The following is a 22,719-nucleotide window of genomic DNA, read 5'->3' on the forward strand; positions in this document are numbered from 1 at the left end:
TTTGTCAGGTATGAGCTGAACCATTTTAGTGGGGTGCCTCTGATGCCATATGACTCCAGTTTGTTGAGAAGAATCTTGTGGTCTATGACATCAAGTGCCTTGGACAAATCTAGGAAGATCCCAACTGCTTTTTGTTTTTTGTCTATAGCATCTAGGGTGGAGTGTAAATACTCATATATGGCGGTTGTCGTGGATTTCTTTTTTCTTAAACCATGCTGGGTATCAGATCTGGTTCTTATCAAGAAAATTTATTAGTCTTTGGAGAACTAATCTCTCCAAAAGTTTACCAAGCACAGGTAACAGTGATATGGGTCTATAATTTTCTGTGTTGAATTTTTCACCTTTCTTAAAGACCGGGATAACTGTAGCCACTTTCATGCATTTGAGTTGTACACATTTGAGAGTGGGAGAGCTATTTTGTTTATGCAGTTTTTGATGATAAAATCTGGGATGTCATCGATTCCAGATGAGAATTTATTCTTGAGGTACTTTGCACTTAGTACAATTTCTTCAGGAGTAGTTTCCCAGAAGAATATAGATTCTGCAAGAGTTGTTATTTTGTTTTGTCCGTTTGGTGTGGGTTTGTTGATGCTTTGTAACAGTTTTTTAACAATATTTTCATAGTATTTGTTGAAAATATCTGCAGTTTCTTGTGGGTTAGTAACTCTGGTGTTGTGGATCAGGATAGTGTTTTCATGTTTACGTGGTTGTTGATTTGTTTCGGTCCTTATAATGTTACACACTGCCCTGGTTTTGTTTGAGGATTTTGCCTCATAGTTCTCATTTGCTGTTCGCTTTGCTAGTGCTATAACTTTTTAAGGATTTTGACATATTGCTTGATATATCTTTCTTGAGATGGGGTGGGGATGGTGTTATTTTTTAGATACTTCAACAGATCTCTCTTCCTTCGGCAGGAAATATTTATACCAGTTGTTATCCATGGCTTCTTATTGGGTTCTTTTGATGTGGTGTGTTTGAGTTTAAGAGGAAAGGCAATATTGAAGTAATATAGAAATGTGTTTAAAAAGATTCCATTTTGTTGTCTGTATCTTTTGCTTCATATACTTCGTTTCATGGTTCTGGGAATTACTGTGAGGCTCATTGTATAGCTCATCCCAGTCAACAATTTGTAAGCTTCCTTAAACTCTTTGGTAGTTTTGTCATTAATCATCCTCACTGGCAGTATTTTCTGAGTATTTCCAAAGTGTACCAGGTACTAATTTATGTAAAGTGACTGTGTATTGGACTCTGACAATTCTTTTGTCCCAAGATAGGCAAGTGTCTCTTTAATTTCTGCTTGTTGAATGAATGCATTTTCTATAAGGTTCTAATATTATCTTGAGCAACTTTGGTAGAAAAATTTATGAGTAATGTCCAATTATTAATGGCTAAAAGCACCTCTACAATACTTTTCTTTCAGATTCCATCAAGAAATTTACTTTAAAATAGCCACAAATTAATTATCCCTAGCCTCTGAGTGGCAGAGAGGAAAATAATTTAATTTTTTCTTGAAAATTACCTTGGTTACAGCAATAGTATGTGTAAAATGTCTTACAAGTATTCACTGGTGTTCTGAATAATGTCTTGTATTTGGCCAGCACACACTCTTGTTATGTTGTACTGTTAATTAATTTTAATGTTTCAGGTGAACATTTTACAAACTTGTTGTTTCATGAACCACACATTGCTCTTTCTATTATTCACAAAGTGATATATACTGCTCTACATTGCATAGAAAATACACATATTGTTTTACCAGGACAAGTAAAAATTGTACTGCGGCCCTCAAATATATTGCGTAATGTCTCTTATTGGGACTATAGTGCAGAATATTGTGGAATATCAACATTGCAAGGAGTTGTAATATCACTATCAAAGCCACATAAGTATACGTAAGTATAAGATGTTCCTAGAAAAAAGAATTTAGTTCTTTCTAATTAAATGGTGCGTTTTAATTGAGTAATTTCTTGTCTTGTTTCAGCCGAAGTTCAGTTGTCAGATGCCAGGAAACAATGTGTATCAATTCAAAAGGTTATCGTATGCCAGGTGTTATAAACACATCATACATTCATTGCAACCTCTGTGGTTCAAAACTAATAGAAGAATTTAGGTATAGAGAAACAGGAGATCAAGTTCTTGCATTGATGGTCAACGCAGAAGCATATAAATTTAATCAGCAGCATCTGTACAAACGCAGCCAAGCAGTGCTTGTCTGTTTTCAAGGTATTGATTTTTTTCTTGTTAAATTTGGGTATCGTATAATCTTGTAAATATGCAATCGGCTTCAGTTACTCATGTTAGTAATTACGATCTTTATATTAAAAACAAAGATTCCAAGACTTACCAAGCGGTAAAGCGCCGGTAGATAGGCACAATAAATAAAACACACACACAGAATTTCTAGCTTTCGCAACCAATGGTTGCTTCTTCAGGAAAGAGGGAAGGAGAGGGAAAGACGAAAGGATGTGGGTTTTAAGGGAGAGGGTAAGGAGTCATTCCAATCCCGGGAGTGGAAAGACTTCCCTTAGAGGGAAAAAAGGACAGGTGTACACTCGCGCACACACACATATCCATCCACACATACACAGACACAAGCATGAATGAAAATGTCTGCTTGTGTCTGTGTATGTGCAGATGGATATGTGTGTGTGTGCGAGTGTACACCTGTCCTTTTTTCCCCCTAAGGGAAGTTTTTCCGCTCCCGGGATTGGAATGACTCCTTACCCTCTCCCTTAAAACCCACATCCTTTCGTCTTTCCCTCTCCTTCCCTCTTTCCTGAAGAAGCACCCACCGGTTGTGAAAGCTAGAAATTCTGTGTGTGTGTTTTATTTATTGTGCCTATCTACCGGTGCTTTCCCGCTTGGTAAGTCTTGGAATCTTTGTTTTTAATTAATTTTTCCCCATGTGGAAGTTTCTTTCTATTTTATTTACATCATCATTAATTACAATCTTTATATGATTTACTATAAATATCCTACTGCAAGCATACTGGGAATGAACCTTTGTAGCAAATTGTATGATGTCATAGCTCTGTGTTTCAAGACCCAGGTCTTGTCAACTATATTGACAATAAGAATGAATAGAGTGTGTTTATACAGAAAAACACAGGGTGCAATTATATGTAACTACTAAGGAATGGTGAATTTTTAAACATTTCAGTGATGTTATTCTTTATGATCTTTAGTCTGAAGATATGTTTGCAGCAACTCTCCATGCTATCGTATCTTGTGCAAGCTTATTCATGGCTGCATAACAACTGCAATTTACATCCATTTGAACCTGCTAAATGTAGTCAAAGCTTGGTCTCTGTTTATAATTTTTTTGCTCTCCTCACAGCCATGCCTTACCAAATTGATGATTTGCAGTAAAAGTACACTTATGGTGTCAGTGGCTTTTCCATTGTGTGCTGCTGTTGCCAATTGTTTGGCCAGTGAATCACAGAAGGTTGACACAATGAATCTTGAGTCAAATGTAGGTAGTTACTGAGATTCTCATTCATAATTTCCTATGGTTCATAAATAAAGTTAGCTGGTCTTTTTTTAGGATAGTATTTAAGTATGTCTTTGGAACTTTTAGCATAATCAGTAGTAAGGTATACAAGAATTTTTTGTAGTGATCACTGTATCTTTGATGCTTTGCTACACAGGAGTCTATTACAGCAGTTTTATTTTTATGTTGAGATTTGTTGACTTCACCAACTCACGAGCAACTTAGTACATTCCACTGTAACCTAGTGTTTGAACTATAGTACATGTCAGTCTGTAAGCACCTCTAGTTTTCTTTGTAATAAATCAAGAATTTATGGAATTTCTCTTAACTACAGAGACATATGATATGACCCGATTTATAGCTATGTTTGAACATCATTTTCATTTGTGATGTATTTAATTTGTGATTTTGGACATTTGTGAAGTTTTCTGGTATTTGGGTGAAACTTTGCAACACATGTATTTTTCTGTTTATGTAAGAGTAGTTATACATGCTAAATTACTGTACCATGAAAATTAGTTTTCGAATAAATAACAGTAAAAGGGTATAAAGCAGAATATTATCAATTACTCTTTTCCTGCAAAGTCATTTTAAAGTTATTCAAGACAAATGTAGCAATTTATATTTTTATTGATTTACAATCAGTAGCTGATTAAGGTATCAGCATAGCATAGTCAATAACGTTAGAAATATATACACCTTTTTTTTTACAATATTGTAATTTCATAAATCTCTAAAAGAATTTACACTTGTAAAATATATCCATTAAATTTAAATGGTGGTAAAACTTAAAAGCGGATGTCATCTAGATACTAATTTGATTTAGGAAAGTTTCTGGAAGCTTCTGAGACAATATACAAAGTATATATCATCCTTCTTTGGTGCCAGATACGTCACTCATGCTGTAACTGTAATAGCAGAAAGTTCATAAAGGTCTTTGGCATGTTGTTGTTAAGAAGACAATGTACAATTTTACAACACATTTGTCGTGTACTAATTTGTGTTTCCATGTGAAAATTGATGGTCTTTGTGACTCTGGACCATTAATACTGATTGTACATAAAACCTCAAAATCTGGAAACAAGTTGTTACATTTCAGCCTTATCATTTCCACAAACCAGGACCTAATGAGTTGTATTAAGACTATGCAATTACCATCACCCTCTGGATGCTGGCATGATTTGCAGGTTAATTGAATAATTAATAATACATGTGGAGATTCCTTTATTGAACTTTGTCGATGTATGCTGTATGTGAATTGGGTTACATAACTGGAAGCAATGCTATTTAAAATTAATATTTGCAGTGTTGAAAATTAATGGAGGATATTACATTCACATTTGTTAGTTTCTCCACTTCACATTCAAACTATCACAACTGTCACATTCTAACCTAAACTAGGCCTCAGGCTATGCTATTGGGCAGTCTGTCATCACATATAGTTGTCTTCCATACTATTTGTTAGCTTTGTCAACTCACAACTCCTCCTGCGGGTTCGGGGGTTAGAATAGGTCCGCAGTATTCCTGCCTGTCGTAAGAGGCAACTAAAAGGAGTCTCAAACTTTTCGGCCTTATATGATGGTCCCCTGTTGGGTTTGACCTCCATCTCTCAAAATTTTCCGAAGAGCGAGCCGATTGGGGAAGGGCGCCTTACTTGGTGCATTGTGTCCATCTTGCGATCAGACCTTTCGCCAGCTTATACACCGTTGAACTGCAGTCCTGTCTGCTCTCCATCTCTTGGGCATGACTCTTTTTCTGCGTGCAGATAACACCTTGCACTGTGCAGTGCCTCTTTCTGCACCAACGGCGACCATGGACCACATGTTACTTAACATCCAGCACGGTAGCCAGTCCGTTGTGGTGGGGCCGCCATGTACCCTGTTGGTTGTAGCCCCCTGACAACACAGGGATCGCTCTACTGATGCCTGTGCCGTTAACTCCCCGCGTATGCCAAGGAGTAGATGCCTATCCTCCTGGGATATCGGGACTCCCGGCAACGGCCATCCTGCCAGGTGGCTCTTGCCATGGCTGGGTGGCGCCCGTGGGGAGGGCCCTTGGTCGGAGTAGGTGGCATCAGGGCGGATGACCCGCAATGAAGCGTGGTACATTGTCTCTCGCTGGTGGCCAGCCGCCAGCAGTCTCTAATCGTTCTCGGGCTCAGTTTAACGCTCAGAAGTACGATCCGAAAACGTTCCCCTCCCTGGCCACACTGTGGGAGGAACGTAAGTCTCAGGATAGCAGTAGCAGTTATTCGCCCAACTTCTTAGTTTGTACGAGGGTTGATGGGGAGTCTTTTCTCTCCACAAAGCCTCAGTTCTTCGTCGAGCATTTAGAGGACAACTTTGGGGAGGTGGAGGGCTTGTCAAAAATGCGCTCTGGGTCAGTCCTGATACAAACGGCATCCTCTGCCCAGTCACGATGGTTACTCGCTTGTGACAAGTTGGGGGATGTTGCCGTTACGATCACACCCCATAAGAGTTTAAATATGGTCCAGGGAGTTATTTACCATAGGGATCTTCTTTTGCAGTCTGATGAAGAGCTGCGCGCCAATTTAGAGTGCCAAGGTGTACATTTCGTCCGGCGCGTTCATCGGGGTCCAAAGGAAAATCAGATTGCTACCGGTGCCTTCATCTTGGCCTTCGAAGGGGATACATTACCGGAAAAAGTTAAGGTGATGGTCTACCGATGTGACATTAAGCCCTATATCCCTCCCCCGATGCGGTGCTTTAAGTGCTGGAAGTTCAGCCATATGTTTTCTAGCTACACTTCCAGCCTCACATGTCGAGATTGCGGACGCCCATCACATCCCAATACTCCATGTGCCCCGCCTCCCATCTGTGTCAACTGCAGGGAGCACAATTCACCTTGCTCGCAGACTGCCGAATTTTCCAGAAAGAGCGTAAAATCATGGAATACAAGACCCAGGACCGACTAACCTATACTGAGGCCAAGAGGAAATATGACCGACTCCATCCTGTGAGAACGACATCTTCCTACGCTGCTGCTGCAACACCTGTGCTAGCCCCGTCTGTTTCTCCAATTGTGGCCGGATCGACGAGTAGTAAAACTCCTCCTGCCCCCTCGCCAGTTGGGGGCTCTACCCACCGGGTTGCTCCTGCGCCACCTACCTCAGGAGCAACACCATCCCACCCATCAGGAACGTTCTTCCCCACTTCTAAGCCGGAGAAGTGTCCAACTTCTTCGGCTTCTCACGCTTGCAAGGGGTCCCTTGGGTCCCTCCCTTCCCAGGTTTCCACCAGCGAGAAGCCTGACGACCAACAATGGCGTAAGTGCCTGCAATCAGCTTGTCGTAGGGCTTCACGATCCTCCTCCGTCCCAGAGACTGAATCAGTGAAGCCCTCCCAGCCGGTGCGACCCAAGGAACGGCGTGAGAAACCAAAGAAGAGGTCTCAGCCCAAGGAACTCGCGGTGGCAGCCATCCCACCGCAACCTTCCAGCTCTGCGTCTGAGGATGCAGTGGAGATTCTGGCGTCCGCTGAGGACCTCCATCTCGCCGGTCCATTAGTCGCCATGGAAAGCACTATCACAGGTGCTAAATTGGAGGCAGCAGGTGACCCAGCGGCGTAATCTCCCTTCCCAGTCCCGTCAAGCCTTTCTCAGCCATGGACAACACCATCCTCCAGTGGAACAGCAGCGGTTTCTTCCACCATCTAGCTGAGCTCCGCCAACTTATCAGCTTTCACCCTTTCCTCTGCATTGCTCTGCAGGAAACTTGGTTTCCGGCAATGCGAACCCCCGCCCTCCGTGGCTATCGGGGTTATTATACGAACCGGGCAGCTTATGAAAAGGTGTCTGGTGGCGTCTGCATCTATGTCCTGAACTCTCTTCACAGCGAGTCTGTACCTCTCCACACACCTTTAGAGGCTGTCGCTGTTCAGGTGTGGACGCCACAGGCTGTTACCGTCTGCAGTCTTTACCTTCCACCGGATGGTGATGTCGCGCAGCATGTCCTGGCTGCTCTGATAGCTCAATTGCCTCCACCTTTCCTGTTACTGGGCGACTTTAACGCCCATAACCATCTGTGTGGTGGGTCAGTGGCAACAGGTCGGGGCGCCATCGTTGAGCATTTATTGGCGCAGCTCGATCTCACGATCTTAAATGATGGTGCCTTCACACACTTCAGTGTGGCGCATGGCACATACTCCGCCATTGACCTTTCCATCTGTAGCCCTAGCCTCTTGCCGTCTGTACAATGGAGAGTGCATGACGACCTTTGTGGCAATGACCACTTTCTGATCTTTCTGTCACTGCCACAGCGTCAGTCTTCTGGGCGCCCTAGCAGATGGGCTCTGAATAAGGCTGACTGGGACTTGTTCTCCTCAACTGCCGCTATTGAGCCTCTCTCTACCGATGCCATTGATGCAGTGGTTCAATCGGTCACCACCGGCATCGTTACTGCCGCCGAATCTGCTATTGCCCGTTCTTCTGGGTCCCTTCGGCGGCGGACTGTGCCTTGGTGGTCGCCTGAGATCGCTGAAGCGATTAAAGCTCGCCGGCGGGTGCTCCAGCGTCACAAGCGACATCCCTCAATCGACCACCTTATCGCCTTCAAACGGCTGCGTGCACGAGCCCGCTGCATTATCCGCCAACGCAAGCAGGAGTGCTGGGAGCGGTATGTGTCCACCATTGGCCTCCATGTCACTCCATCGCAGGTCTGGGTCAAGATTCGCCGCCTCTATGGCTATCGGACCCCTGTCAGTGTCCCTGCCCTCTCACTGAATGGAGCAGTTTGTACTGACTCCGACGTCATTGCAAACCGCTTGGCAGTTTACTTTGCTCTGAATTCCGCTTCTGCCAACTACCCCTTAGGCTTCCACTCCGTTAAGGAGCGGATAGAACGTCGGACTCTTTCTTTTCGCACTCACCATCCTGAATTGTACAATGTCCCATTTAGTGAGTGGGAATTTCGCAGTGCCCTCGCCGCTTGTCCTGACACTGCTCCTGGGCCAGATAACATCCACTCTTAGATGCTGAAACACCTTTCAGTGGACTGCCAGCGATGCCTCCTCGATCTTTACAACCGCATTTCGGTCGAGGGTGAGTTTCCGTCGCAATGGCGGGAAAGTCTTGTTGTCCCCATTCTGAAACCAGGGAAGAACCCTTTGGAGGTGGACAGCTACCGTCCCATTAGCCTCACCAACGTTCTTTGCAAGTTGCTTGAACGGATGGTGAGCTGGCACTTGAATTGGGTACTGGAGTCTCGAGGCCTTCTGGCTCCGTCTCAGGGTGGGTTCCGTAAAGGCCGCTCCGCCGCCGACAATCTGGTGAGACTGAAGTCGGCCATCCGTACTGCCTTCATCCGCCGTCAGCATCTGGTTGCTGTCTTTTTCGACATGCGGAAGGCGTATGATACGACATGGCGTCATCACATCCTTTCTACGCTTCATGGATGGGGTCTTCGGGGCCCTCTGCCGATCTATATCCGCAATTTTCTGTCGTATCGTACCTTCCGCGTGCACGTCGCGGCCTCATATAGTTCCTCCCAAGTCCAGGAGAACGGTGTGCCACAGGGTTCTGTTCTCAGTGTGTGTCTGTTTTTAATAGCTATTAACGGGCTCGCTGCGGCCGTGGGAAATACTGTCTCCGCTTCCCTGTATGCTGACGACTTCTTTACTACAGCTCTATTGACATTGCAGCATCTGAACGTCAGCTACAGGGCGCAATCCGCAAGGCGCAGTATTGGACTGTAGCGCATGGTTTTCAGTTTTCCGCAGCCAAGACCTGCGTTATGCATTTCTGCCGGCGACGCACTGTTCACCCGGAGCCGCGGCTTTATCTTGACGGCGAGCTTCTTAAAGTGGTGGAGTCACATAGGTTTTTGGAGCTGGTTTTTGATGCCCGGTTGACTTGGCTGCCTCATATTCGGCAGCTTAAACAGGCGTGTTGGCGGCATCTAAATGCTATGCGATGCCTGAGCCACACCAGGTGGGGTGCCGACCGATCTACTCTCCTACGGCTTTACCAGGCGTTAATCCAGTCCCGTCTGGACTACGGGAGTCTGGCTTATGGCTCAGCATCCCCATCTGCATCGCGGGTGCTGGACCCAATCCTCCCTAGCGGGATACGCCTTGCCACTGGTGCATTCCGAACCAACCTTGTGGACAGCATACTTGTGGAGGCAGGTGTCCCTCCACTGCGGTTACGACGCCAACAATTACTGGCTGCTTATGCTGCCCATGTTTTTAGCTTGTCCGGGCATCCAAATTATCGTGTCCTCTTCCCGCAGTCAGTCGTTCATCTGCCAGAACGTCGGCCCCGTTTGGGTTGTCCGATCGCTGTACGTGTCAAGCTGCTTCTTTCCTGGCTTGGGTGTTTCCCTGTTCCACCTCCTTTCTGGGCCCCTCTGCGTACACCCCCGTGGTGTGTGCCTCGCCCTTGCCTTCGGCTCGACTTGGCACATGGCTCGAAGGACTCAGTCCCTCCGGAGGCCTTCCGACGCCGCTTTTATTCCATCCTGGCCACGTATCAGGGCTCTGGCGTTGTCTACATCGACGGTTCGATGGTTGCTGGTCTCATCGGTTATGAACTAACTCTAGGGGACCATTCTGAATAACGTTCGTTGCCGGCTGGCTGCAGTGTTTACACTGCTGAGCTGGTCGCCATCTTTCGTGCCCTAGAGTATATCCGCTCCTGCTCAGGTGAGTCCTTCGTTATCTGTAGCGATTCCCTGAGCGGTTTACGAGCTCTCGACCAGTGTTTCCCTCGTTTTCGTCTGGTGATGGCTATCCAGCAGTCCCTGCATACTCTCGCCCGTAGCGGCAGGTCTGTGGTCTTTGTTTGGACGCCAGGCCATGTTGGTATACCCGGCAATGAAACTGTTGACTGCCTGGCGAAAGAGGCCACCAGTGCGCCATCTCTGGAGATTGGCCTCCTGGCGGCTGATTTGCGGGCAGTCTTACGCCACAAAGTTCTCTCGTTTTGGGATGCTGAATGGCGCGGTCTGACCACCCCTAACAAACTCCGTGCCGTCAAGGACACGACGACTGTGTGGCGGTCATCCATGCGAGCCAACCGCAGGGACTCAGTCGTACTTTGTCGGCTCCGCATTGGCCACACCCGACTCACGCACAGTTATTTACTGTGTCGTGAGGATCCCCCTCTTTGTCGTTGTGGGGCGTCCTTGACGGTGGTCCATATTCTGTCGGAGTGCACCCTTTTAACCGTGCTCCGGCAGACTTTTGCAATGCCTGACATGCTCTCTGCTCTTTTATCAGATGACTCTGCCATGGTGGACTTGGTGTTTTATTCGGGCAGGGGGTTTTTATCCTTTAATCTGAGTGGTTTTTTTTAAGCGTTGATTCTGGCTTTTAGCCTCTGATTTTAAACTGAGTTTTTAAAGTGTTCTTGATGGTTGGCTTTTCTTCTTTTTCTCTACGGTCGGCCAACCACCGTCACACTGTGTGTTTTAATTTGTTTTGTCTGGTCTCTGTCAGAGTATTTCATGTCCTGTTTTGTCTGCTGTCTTTCCTGTTGTTCGTTTTTTATTCTCTTCGGGTGGTTTTAGTTTTTATGGAACAAGGGACCAATGACCATAGTAGTCTGGTCCCTTTATCCCACAAACCAACCGTTCAACCAACCAACCGTCAACTCACAACCAAATCATCACATTCCAGCATAACTGAGGCCTCAGGCTTTGTTACAGTCGGTGTCGGTGTCTCAGTACACCTAGTTTTTTCCAGCCACAAAAGAAATATGAAAATTAGTAAGCAAGCTTAAAATTCAAAAGATCCAGTTAATAACAGTTATTCTGGCACTCTTTTTATTGAAAACAATTGTAATCAGTTCATATCTGTTCCCAAAAGCAATCATTAGATTCAGCAGTTCTCATTGGCCACCAAATACTATCACCCGATTGGTTATGAGCAACATCAGTGAGCTGCCAATAGCAACATGCAGTGCAAGAACCACTGACACCATAAGTGCACATTAACTCAATTACCTGATTCTTTAGAATGTGTCTTATTAGCTTACATTACATCCATAGATCATGAATATGACATTTTGTAATGAAGTGGAACATGTCAGCTTAACATACATTTTCCTTACACAGTATAATTAATTAATTTTATTTTTATTTTATTTTTTTATTTCTTAGGATTACTACTTCTTAACTAAAAATCATCTATTGAGGAGAAGGAGTTGTCATTCAAATTCTTTTAATTTGTTTCAAATATTGGTTGGCTGTCTGTCAGACTTTAAATGCTATTTGGCAAAGGACCGAAGATTTTTGTGACAGCAGAATTCATCCCTTTCTGCGCCAACGTCAGATTGAACCCAGAATAGTGAAGATCATCCTTTCTTCTTATGTTGTAGCCATGCACTTTGCTATTATTTTTGAATTGGGATCAGTTATTAATAACAAATTTCATAAGTGGATTTATGTATTGCAAAGGTACTATCTGCAAGGTGATCTAGGTGGTCTCCAGCTATTATTCTGATTGCACGCTTTTGTGCATTGAATACTTTTTCCCTTAATGATGAATTACTCCAAAATATGGTGCCATCTGAAAGCAGTGAATGAAAATAGTCATAGTAGGCTAATTTACTGATACATTTATCACCAAAATTTGCAATTCCCCTTATAGCATAACTAGTTGAACCTAATCATTTCTGCAGATCGTTGACGTGTTTCTTCCAATTCAATTTCTCATTAGTGCACACACCCAGAAATTTTCAGTATTCTGTCTTAGCAACAGACTTCTGTTCAAAGTCTATATTTATCAGTGGTGTTGTGCTATTTACTGTATAGAATTGTTTGTACTGTGTTTTCTCAAAATTTAGTGAAAGTCCATTTGCAGAGAACTGCCTAATAATTTTCTGTAAGACATTATTTACAATTTAGTCAGTTGATTCTTGTTTGTTGGCTGTTGTTACTATACTTGGATCACTAGCAAAAAGAACTAGCTTTGCATCTTCATGAGTATAGAGTGGCAAGTCATTAATGTATATTAAGAACAATAAGGGATGAGGAACTGAACCCCATGGGACACCATTCTTGATACCTCCTCAGTTAGGAGATGATGAGTTTTGCAGATTATCTGTACTGTTAATTTCAACCTTCTGCATTCTTCCAGTTAAATATTAATGAAACCACTTCTGCACTGTCCTCCTCATACCACAATAGTTACGTTTGTTTAGAAGAATTTCATGATTCACACAGTCAAAAGCCTTTGAGAGGTCACAAAATATCCCAATGGATGTTCAATTATTCAGAGCATTAAATATTTGATCAGTGAAAGCAAATATAGCATTTTTTGTTGAAATGCCTTCCTGAAAACCAAACTGACATTTTGTTAATACTTCATTTTTCCAGTTATGTGATGCTACTTTTGGATACATTACTTTCTCAAAAATTTTGGATAAAGCTGTCAGAAGTGAGATTGGGCAGTAGTTGTTAGCATCAGACCTATCTTCCTTTTTATGTAATGGTTTAACAATATCATATTTCAGTCTGTCTGGAAAACACCCTATTTCAATGAGCTACTACATATGGGCCTGAGAATCCTAAATACAGTCTTCCTGTGCTCTTAGTTGCCCTGTTTCCCTTTTAACAACATTCCAAATTGTTTTAATTTTATTATTAGAGGTGCTAATCTCAGACATAATACACATACTTCTGGACTTCTTAGTAACTTTTCTTAATACACTGCAGTAGTTTCACTGTTTCTGGATCATTACTACATCTAACTATAAGATACATTTCCCTTTTGTGTTTGCAAGATGTTTTTATCCCTTTAGTAAGCCATGCTCTTTAGATGGTTTCTTACAATTATATTCCACTGTTTTCTTAGGGAAACTGTTTTCGAATATACTCGCAAAGATATCATGAAATAGGTTACGTTTTAAATTAGCGTCAGGATCACTGCACACGTCATCCGAGTCTTAACTGTTGCAAGATTTCCCTAAAATTTGCCATTGTTAAATTGTTGATTGAATGTCTGTTTTGAATTACTGTGTGAAGCTATGTCACATACTGTAACTAGCTGTGCATCATGATCAGACAAACCATTCTTAACAGGGAAAGTTTTTATTTGACTAAATATATCTTGGTCTATGAAAAATATTGTCTGTCAGTGTGTTGCTTTTCTGTACCATCCGAGTAGGAAAATCAGTAACTGACATCAAATTGAGAGAATACTTAAAGGGCAGGCTTTCTGTCAGACTCTTTCAGAAAATCTACACCGAAATCCTCACAAAAAATAAATTAATTCCCTTTGTCTGAGAGCACAATAAAGAATTCAAGTTTTTCAAAAATGCTGATTATTTCCCAGTGGGGATCTATACACCGCTACAATTATAAAAGTACCATTATTTAATTTAAGCTCATATGCACATGGTTCTATGTTTTGTTCTACACAAAAAAATTGTTTTCTAAATTTTTCACACTGTGACTAATTTTAACATACACTCCTGGAAATTGAAATAAGAACACCGTGAATTCATTGTCCCAGCAAGGGGAAACTTTATTGACACATTCCTGGGGTCAGATACATCACATGATCACACTGACAGAACCACAGGCACATAGACACAGGCAACAGAGCATGCACAATGTCGCCACTAGTACAGTGTATATCCACCTTTCGCAGCAATGCAGGCTGCTATTCTCCCATGGAGACGATCGTAGAGATGCTGGATGAAGTCCTGTGGAATGGCTTGCCATGCCATTTCCACCTGGTGCCTCAGTTGGACCAGCATTCGTGCTGGACGTGCAGACCGCGTGAGACGACGCTTCATCCAGTCCCAAACATGCTCAATGGGGGACAGATCCAGAGATCTTGCTGGCCAGGGTAGTTGACTTACACCTTCTAGAGCACGTTGGGTGGCACGGGATACATGCGGACGTGCATTGTCCTGTTGGAACAGCAAGTTCCCTTGCCGGTCTAGGAATGGTAGAACGATGGGTTCGATGATGGTTTGGATGTACCGTGCACTATTCAGTGTCCCCTCGATGATCACCAGAGGTGTACGGCCAGTGTAGGAGATCGCTCCCCGCACCATGATGCCGGGTGTTGGCCCTGTGTGCCTCGGTCATATGCAGTCCTGATTGTGGCGCTCACCTGCACGGCGCCAAACACGCATACGTCCATCATTGGCACCAAGGCAGAAGCGACTCTCATCGCTGAAGATGACACGTCTCCATTCGTCCCTCCATTCACGCCTGTCGCGACACCACTGGAGGCGGGCTGCACGATGTTGGGGCATGAGCGGAAGACGGCCTAACAGTGTGCGGGACCGTAGCCCAGCTTCATGGAGACGGTTGCGAATGGTCCTCGCCAATACCCCAGGAGCAACAGTGTCCCTAATTTGCTGGGAAGTGGCGGTGCGGTCCCCTATGGCACTGCGTAGGATCCTACGGTCTTGGCGTGCATCCGTGCGTCGCTGCGGTCCGGTCCCAGGTTGACGGGCACGTGCACCTTCCGCCGACCACTGGCGACAACATCGATGTACTGTGGAGACCTCACGCCCCATGTGTTGAGCAATTCGGCAGTATGTCCACCTGGCCTCCTGCATGCCCACTATACGCCCTCGCTCAAAGTCCGTCAACTGCACATACAGTTCACGTCCACGCTGTCGCGGCATGCTACCAGTGTTAAAGACTGCGATGGAGCTCCGTATGCCACGGCAAACTGGCTGACACTGACGGCGGCGGTGCACAAATGCTGCGCAGCTAGCGCCATTCAACGGCCAACACCGTGGTTCTGGTGTGTCCGCTGTGCCGTGCGTGTGATCATTGCTTGTACAGTCGTCTCGCAGTGTCTGGTGCAAGTATGGTGGGTCTGACACACCGGTGTCAATGTGTTCTTTTTTCCATTTCCAGGAGTGTATATGGTAGCTCCTCCTTTCTCTGTAGTGTCTCTGCTTATGTATGCTGAAAGCTTATATCCACCTACATTTACCTTCCCCCCCCCCCCCACCCCACCCCCCCCCCCCCCAGTTTCTAAATCTTCTAAACAAACGAGAAGCTCACCTACTTTATTTTTTAATTCCCTGATATTCTGATGCAATGTGCTAACATTATTTTTCACTGTGCTTTTATGAGAAACTTGTGACATACTAACATTATTTTTCACAGTACTTTTATCAGAATCTTGTGAGATTTTATCATCCCAGCCAATTTACCCGTCCCTTTCCTATTGAGATACAGGCTATGTCTTGTGAAGTCCCACCTACCAAAACTGTCAACAGAAACCAGACGTATGCCTGACAAAGCAGCCACCCGAAGCAGCTGATCTAGCTCCATATTGACTCTTCTGACAGAGCTGTTCAGTTGGTGCTGATCATACCACATGAAAGCAGGGACCAAGCCAAGATTTGTGTGGTTAGTTGCAGATGCTATTTTTACTCCAATAAGATTGTGTCATGAATATTAATTTCACCCAGTTTTATTCAGTACCTCTGCATTAGTTATTTGATGTACTCATCTAATCTTCCATGTTTTTCTCGGCACCACATTCCAAAAGCTTTTATTGTCTCTTTGTCTAAACTTGTAATTGCCCATGTTTCAGTTTTGTACAAAGCTACACTCCAGTCAAATGGGCCCTACCTTCAATAAAGACTTCATATCATTTACGCTTATGTTCAGTGTTAAAAATGTCTCTTTTTCAGTAATGCTACTCTTGCTATTTTCAGTCTGCATTTTATATAGTCTCTACTTCAGCCATTGTCAAAAATGTTGCTATCCAAATAGTAAACTCCTCTACTACTTTTAGTGTCTCATTTTCTTATTTAATTCCTTCAGCATGGTCTTTCAATTCAGCTACACTCCATCACCCTTGTTTTACTTTTGCTGATATTCAGTTTATAACTTATTTTCAAGACACTATCCATTGTATTCAACTGTTCTTCCAAGTCCTTTACTGTCAGTCATAGAATTATGATGTCATCTGCAAATTACAAAGCTTTATTTTTTTGCCCCAAACTTTAATTCCTTTTCCAAATTTCTCAATGGTTTTGTTTACTGCTTGCTCAGTGTACAGATTGAATAACACCGGAATATTTTACAAACCTGTCTCACTCCCTTATCAACAGTTACTTCCCTCTCATATCTTTTGACTCTGTCTATCTGCAGTCTGGGGTCTGTACAAGATTTTAATAACCTTTTGCTCCCAGTATTTTATCCCTGCTATGTTCAGAATTTTAAAGAGTCTTTTCCAGTGAACATTGTCACATTATTCCACTGAAACTACAGATACTGTAATGTCAGTTTGCCTTTCTTCAACCTGATTTCTAAGATGATTCATAGGTCTGTATTGTTTCCCCTTTTCTCCAGAACTTACTTGGGTCTTCCCTGAGGTCAGCTAATATTAGTGTTTTCATTCTTTTATAAATAATTTGTGTCAGTATTTTTCAACAATGACATTAAATTGACAGTTCTGTAATTATCGTATCTGTCAATACTTTTCTTTTTTAAAATTAGAGTAATTAGATTAATCTTGCAGTCTGATGGTATTTCACAAGCATCATACACAGTGTCCAACAAAGGATTCCATAATTTTAAAATTAAAAGTCAGGAAAATGAAGACTGATAGAATAATGCAACAAACAGTATGTTTGTTGTGAAAGCTAAAAGTATTTTATAGTTAAGTTTTGAAATAGTAGTTACAAAAGCTACTAACATGTGGCGCTGTACACTGTGCAGCTCATATCAGCATCGTGAATAAACTTGTTCTCTGCAAGCTTTCTTTGCTTTCACATCACATTCTTTTAAAAATGTCCACTGCTTGCAGTGGAGATGAATTTGCAGTGAAATTTGCTGTCCCATCTTGTAGCATTTCAAAGGAAATGGGTTCAGTTGCTGCACAGATAAACTATTCAATCTAGTCCAGCTTGGTGGGATAGTTTTGTTAGATTGTGTCCTTCAGTGTGTGACAGAAAGTAACCACAAAGAATCAGATTGGTCAATTAATGCCTATATGGTAAATTTTGGATAATTCAACAAAATTACTTTATTCCCAAAGTATTCATCAAGGAAGTGAAACAATATTTTGGTGTGATATAATTCGTGTGCATCTTGGATGAACCACCCATGGTCTGGGCACTTCTCCAGTGCTTCCTATGTTTGACAGTTGTTTCAAAATAGCAAGTTTCGCATTCACTTGTTATAGATTCTTGCATGAAAATGTGGTGGGTAATGCCTTTGTTGCATACTGCAGTCCAAACAGGAGCTTGGAAGGATGCAGTGGTTTTGCTTTACACAAATGGATATTTTTGGAACCACAAAATGATCCGATTTGCCTGTTCACAAATCCACTGAGGGGAAAGTATGATTCTTCTGTCAAGCAGATGCAGCCAATATCAAAACCTGCATTTCAGTTATTGTGAGAATCTGGTTGACACAGATGGTGTGGATGTCATCTGGTGACAGGATTTTCAAAGGAAATGTGTATAGATTGGTTCCCAGTATTTTATGCATGCTGGAATGCCTCAAATCAGTCTCTTCTGCAATTCTTTGGACCTATTTCCTCAGATGTTGTTGACTATGTGAAGAAAACATGACAACATTTTCAGGAGTTAACTAGAGTTGGCCTGGGGTCAACATTACCCACTAAATCATCAGTAATTTAGCCTGTCTATTAGAATTTGGCAAGGAAGTCGCAAATGTTTGTCACATTTGGGCGTTTTGGAAGATTAAATTGTGTTTTAAAACTGTGTCTTTTTGCTGTAATATTGTGTTCTTCTAACCTGTGATATTTCAGTAGCAGAAACACATTTTCAATGGAGTACATGATTTTTATCTCCTCCTGTGGTACAGCAACCTTCTTTCACATCTAAACAGTGGGATTGACGACTCATGGCTTAATGACATTGGTTTTTAGGTGTCACAGGTTTTGATTACATCACCATCTGTTACCAGTTTTTGTAACTACTACTTGAGAACTTCTGTGTGAAATTTTTACAGATTTCACAGTAAACAACCATTTGTTGCATTCCTCTACTGAGTTTTGCTTTCACATTATTTAATTTTAAAACCAGGGAGTCCTTTGTTGGACACCTCATTTCTTGCACATGAGGTGGAATAATTTTGTCACTTTCCCATTATAGCCCATCTATATGTTCCTTCCAGCTTTCTGCTTTCTCTTCTTTACTTAGGGCCAGTTTGTTCATAAAGATGCTTCTCTTGCATCCAGCATTCTCTTTCATTCTCCTATAGGTTGTATCTATGTATGTACCGGTATGTATGTATGTATATATGTATGCATACATGCATATTCCTATTTAGCTATTACATACTTTCACACTTTTTGTCACTCTCACTTTTGTATGTCAGTATGCACTTTTCATTGCTTCATTTGTTGCATTTTTGTAGTTTCTCCTTTTTTCAATTAGATTCAATATCTCATATAGTGGGTAAGCTCAAAGAACCATATGTTTGTATTGTTACACTGTGTTGCTGAATGCCTCCAGAAAACTTGCTGCTGTAATAACATTTAGTCATTGAGGGAAATTGTCACATTCAATCCTCATACATCTAATGTAGAATTAGTTTCCCTAAAGCTTGATGATGGTGAACAGTTGTTGCCAGGTTTTTGGCAGATTGATCTGATGTTGTGAATTATTCCACAGATGTTCTGAGGTACACAGTGGCAACTGAGTTTCTGATTAGGGACATTATCATGCTCAGGCAGAAAAAAGGTTTGAATGCAGATTGCTGGTTCATTGTGAGAAGCTGGATTTTGTTTAAAATGTTTCATAGAACACCAAATTCTTTTTGCCAGTCACCAGCACAAATTTCTCAAACCAAAACCAGTCAAATTAGCACATGACTGCTGCACCTCTTCTAAAACTCACTGTCACCACAACATTCATTGAAATATATGAATAGACATCCACAAGGTCAAAGCAGTGTTGTGTGTCGAATAATTGTCTATTATAACAATGAAAACAATTATTGATAAAATTATTTAATTGTATAGATAAAAAAACCTACTTACCAAGCAGCTGCAAAAAAAAAAAAAAAAAGAAAAAAAAAAAGAAAAGAAACAGACACACGCACACATAAATGATTGTTGTGATTGGCAAGCTTTTGGAGCTAGTGGCTCCTTCTTCAGGCAGAAAGATTGAAGGGGAAGGAAGAAGGGTAAAGGAAAATGACTGGAAAGGTCTAGGAAAAGGGGTAGATTTTGGGGACGTCACCCAGAACTGTGGGGCAGGGGAGATTTGCCATACGGGATGCGAAGGAAAGACTGATTGTTGGGGACTGCATCAGATGAGATTTGAAAACCTGAGAGCTTAAATGTGGAAGACAGGATAATATGCAAGACAGAGATTACTACTAAAACATAGTGCGTGGGTTAATAAGAGTGAGAAGATAAATGCATTGTACATAACAGAGGTGGGAGGGGGCGGTGAAAAATAGATGGGAAAGACAGTGAAAGCTGTAGAAACTAAAATGGAGTGAAGCAAAGAGTAGTTATGGTGAAGAAAAGCTGAGCTGGAAGAAATTAATGTAAATTGAGGGCAGATGGGTGGCAAGAACCAAGGACATGTTGTAGTGCTCGTTCCCACCTGCAGAGTTCCGAGAAGCTTTTGTCGGGGGGAAGAATCCAGATGGCATGTGTGGTACAACAGGTGCCAAGGTCATGAATGTAATGTTGTAGAGCATGCTCTGCAACAGGATTTGCGAGTTGCCAGTATATAACCTCTGCCTATGCCCATTCATCCTAACTGATAATTTAGTGGTAGTCATGTTGATGTAGAATGCTGAACAGTGTTTACATAATGACTGGTATGTGGCGTGTCATTTCACAGGTGGCTCTCCCTTTGATAGTATATATTTTGCCAGTTACTGGGCTATTATAGCTGGTGGTAGGAGGGAACATAGGGCAGGTCTTGCAGTGGGGATGGTCACAGGGGTAGGAGCCATAGGGCAGGGAGATGGGTGCAGAAGGAGCATAGGTTCTGACAAGAATATTGCGGAGATTGGGAGGGTGACAGAAAGCTATTCTAGGTGTGGTGGACACAATTTCAGACAGAATGGATCTCATTTCAGGGTATGATTTTAGGAAACCATGGCCCTGTCAAAGTAGCTGATGACACATTCCAGACCAGGATAATAATTATCCACCAGTGGGTGCTCCAAAGCTGTTTTGTGGACGAATCAGAAGTACCAGGACTGGATATGATGGCCGAGGAAATTTACATTCTAACTAGGCTGGTAAGGTAATTACGTGCAGTGAAGGCTGAGGTGAGAATGGTGTGTATTGCTGCAAAGAGTCTGCACACGGACAAATGCACTTGCCCCAGGTGCCAAGGCTGCGTGGGAGCTAATGTTTGACATGGAAAGGATGGTAACTGTCAAAGTGTAAGTATTGTTGTTTGTAATGCCCCTTCTACGCGACACATGAAAAAGTTGGCATAAGAAGGTGCCATTCTGGTTCCCAATGCCATACACCTGATCTGTTTATATGTCTGCCCCTCAAAGATGAAGTAGTTGTTGGTAAATATAAAGTCGGTTAAGGTGAGTACCAAGGATGTCATAGGTTTGGAATCAGGTGGGCGCTGATTGAGGAAATGTTCAACAGCAAACAGAACATGTACATGGGGGATATTGGTATAGAGGGAGGTGGCATCAATTGTGACATGCAAGGTGTGTAGTGGGAGTGGGATGGGCACAGATGTCACACGATGTAGGAAATGATTGGTATCTTTGATGTAGGAGGGGAGTTTGTGTACTATGGGTGTCAGGTGTTTATCAGATAAGGCAGATATATGTTCGGTAGGTGCTTTGAAGCCAGCAACTATAGGACGGCCAGTATGATTGGGTTTGTAGACCTTAGGAAGCATGCATGGTTTGGGTAGGGCCAGAAGTTCTGTGGACTGAGGTGTTAGTCCTTGTGAGGGGCGTGAGGTTTTAAAGTGGGACTGCAGGTCAGTTTGAATGACAGGAATGGGATCTTGATGGCAGATGCTGTATGTAGAGGTGTCAGACAGCTGGCATAGACCTTCACTAACATATTGCTTTTGGTCAAGTACTACAGTGGTAGATCGTTTGTCTGTTGGCAAGATAATGATGGAGTTAGCTTTTAGGGAACACAGAGCCTGGAGTTGTGCAGAGGAGTGGTTAAGGTCATGTTGTAGAGACTTGAGAAAGGGTTGTGAGGCAATGCTGGATGTGAGGAACTCTTGGAGTTTGTAAGGGAAGATTTTGAAGTAGTGGTGGTGGATCAAGTTGGGATCATGGCTTGAACTGTTAAAGGCAGGGTTCAGTGTCAGGTCTGCTGTTGGTAAGGTTTTGGGGTTGGGTTGCAAAGTGATATTTCCAATGGGTATTACGTGTGAAGGAAAGGAGGTCCTTCACCAAAGCAGCATGATCAAATGCAGGTTTAGGGCTGAAAGTAAGACCCTTAGACAATACAGATCATTCAAGAAGGGAGAAGGACACTGTACTGTTGTGACTGGTTCTTGGGATTATGGTTATTCTAAGTCTGGGAGGCAGTGGTGATGGCCGTGGGATGTTAAGGAAATTGGCAAAGCTTGGTTTGTAGGAGAGGACTGGTGGTTGATGGTGTGGATGTTTAGGGAACTGCAGGACAGGAAGGGAAAGACAACTGTTCAGATAGTTTAGGAGAATGTGGGACAGATTTTTTAGGTGAAATCTGGCATGTTGTTGCAGTTTGAAGTTGGCTTGGCAGGTGATACCATTTAAGGAAACATGAGGGTCAGATAACTGCAGGATTTTCTAGGAGGAGAGAAGTCTGGTAGAGTGGAAATTTGGTGATGAGGCATATAGTTCACAGATTCACTGGGTAAGAGCAAGAGATTGCTGTATTTGAAACTGTAAAAGAGCCTGGTGTAGGATAGGATTGCATCCAGAAAGAGGGACTTTCAATGTAAGGCCTTTTGAGGTAACTCCAAGGGACAAGCAGGTTTCAAGAAAAAGATACCATTATGGTATCAATATAGATCACCCACTCATTACCTCTTATTAACCATTTCCGTATGAATTTTTCTGACTTTTTTCATTGCTCTTCTTCCATTTTTCTCTCTTTTCCACCCTTTACCCTTTTTTTCCCCACTCATGATTTTTATCTCTCTAAACTGTTCTCTCTTGCCATGATGAATCCCATCTCGTATTACATCCATTCCTTTCGGAAACATGTGTTTGCACTATCAAAACTATGGTCCCACATACTGTTTCTTGAAACCTGCTTGTCCCTTGGAGTTACTCCAATAGGTCTTACATTGAAAGTCCCCATTTCTGGATG

At 42.8% G+C, this 22,719-nt stretch overlaps 1 protein-coding gene across 1 annotated transcript in view; it reads left to right on the forward strand.

Moving 5' to 3' along the window:
- Nucleotides 1-2,141: 2,141 nt before the first annotated feature.
- The window catches only part of LOC126278988 (minichromosome maintenance domain-containing protein 2-like), a 247,361-nt gene continuing 226,783 nt past the window's right edge, over nt 2,142-22,719 (forward strand). Inside the window, exon 1 of the mRNA XM_049979294.1 lies at nt 2,142-2,223. Coding sequence (XP_049835251.1) covers nt 2,145-2,223 — 79 coding nt within the window. The 5' untranslated portion in view covers nt 2,142-2,144. The remainder of the gene's footprint in view (nt 2,224-22,719) is intronic.

This window comes from Schistocerca gregaria, chromosome 6, assembly GCF_023897955.1.
Source record: "Schistocerca gregaria isolate iqSchGreg1 chromosome 6, iqSchGreg1.2, whole genome shotgun sequence".
NCBI lineage: Eukaryota > Metazoa > Arthropoda > Insecta > Orthoptera > Acrididae > Schistocerca > Schistocerca gregaria.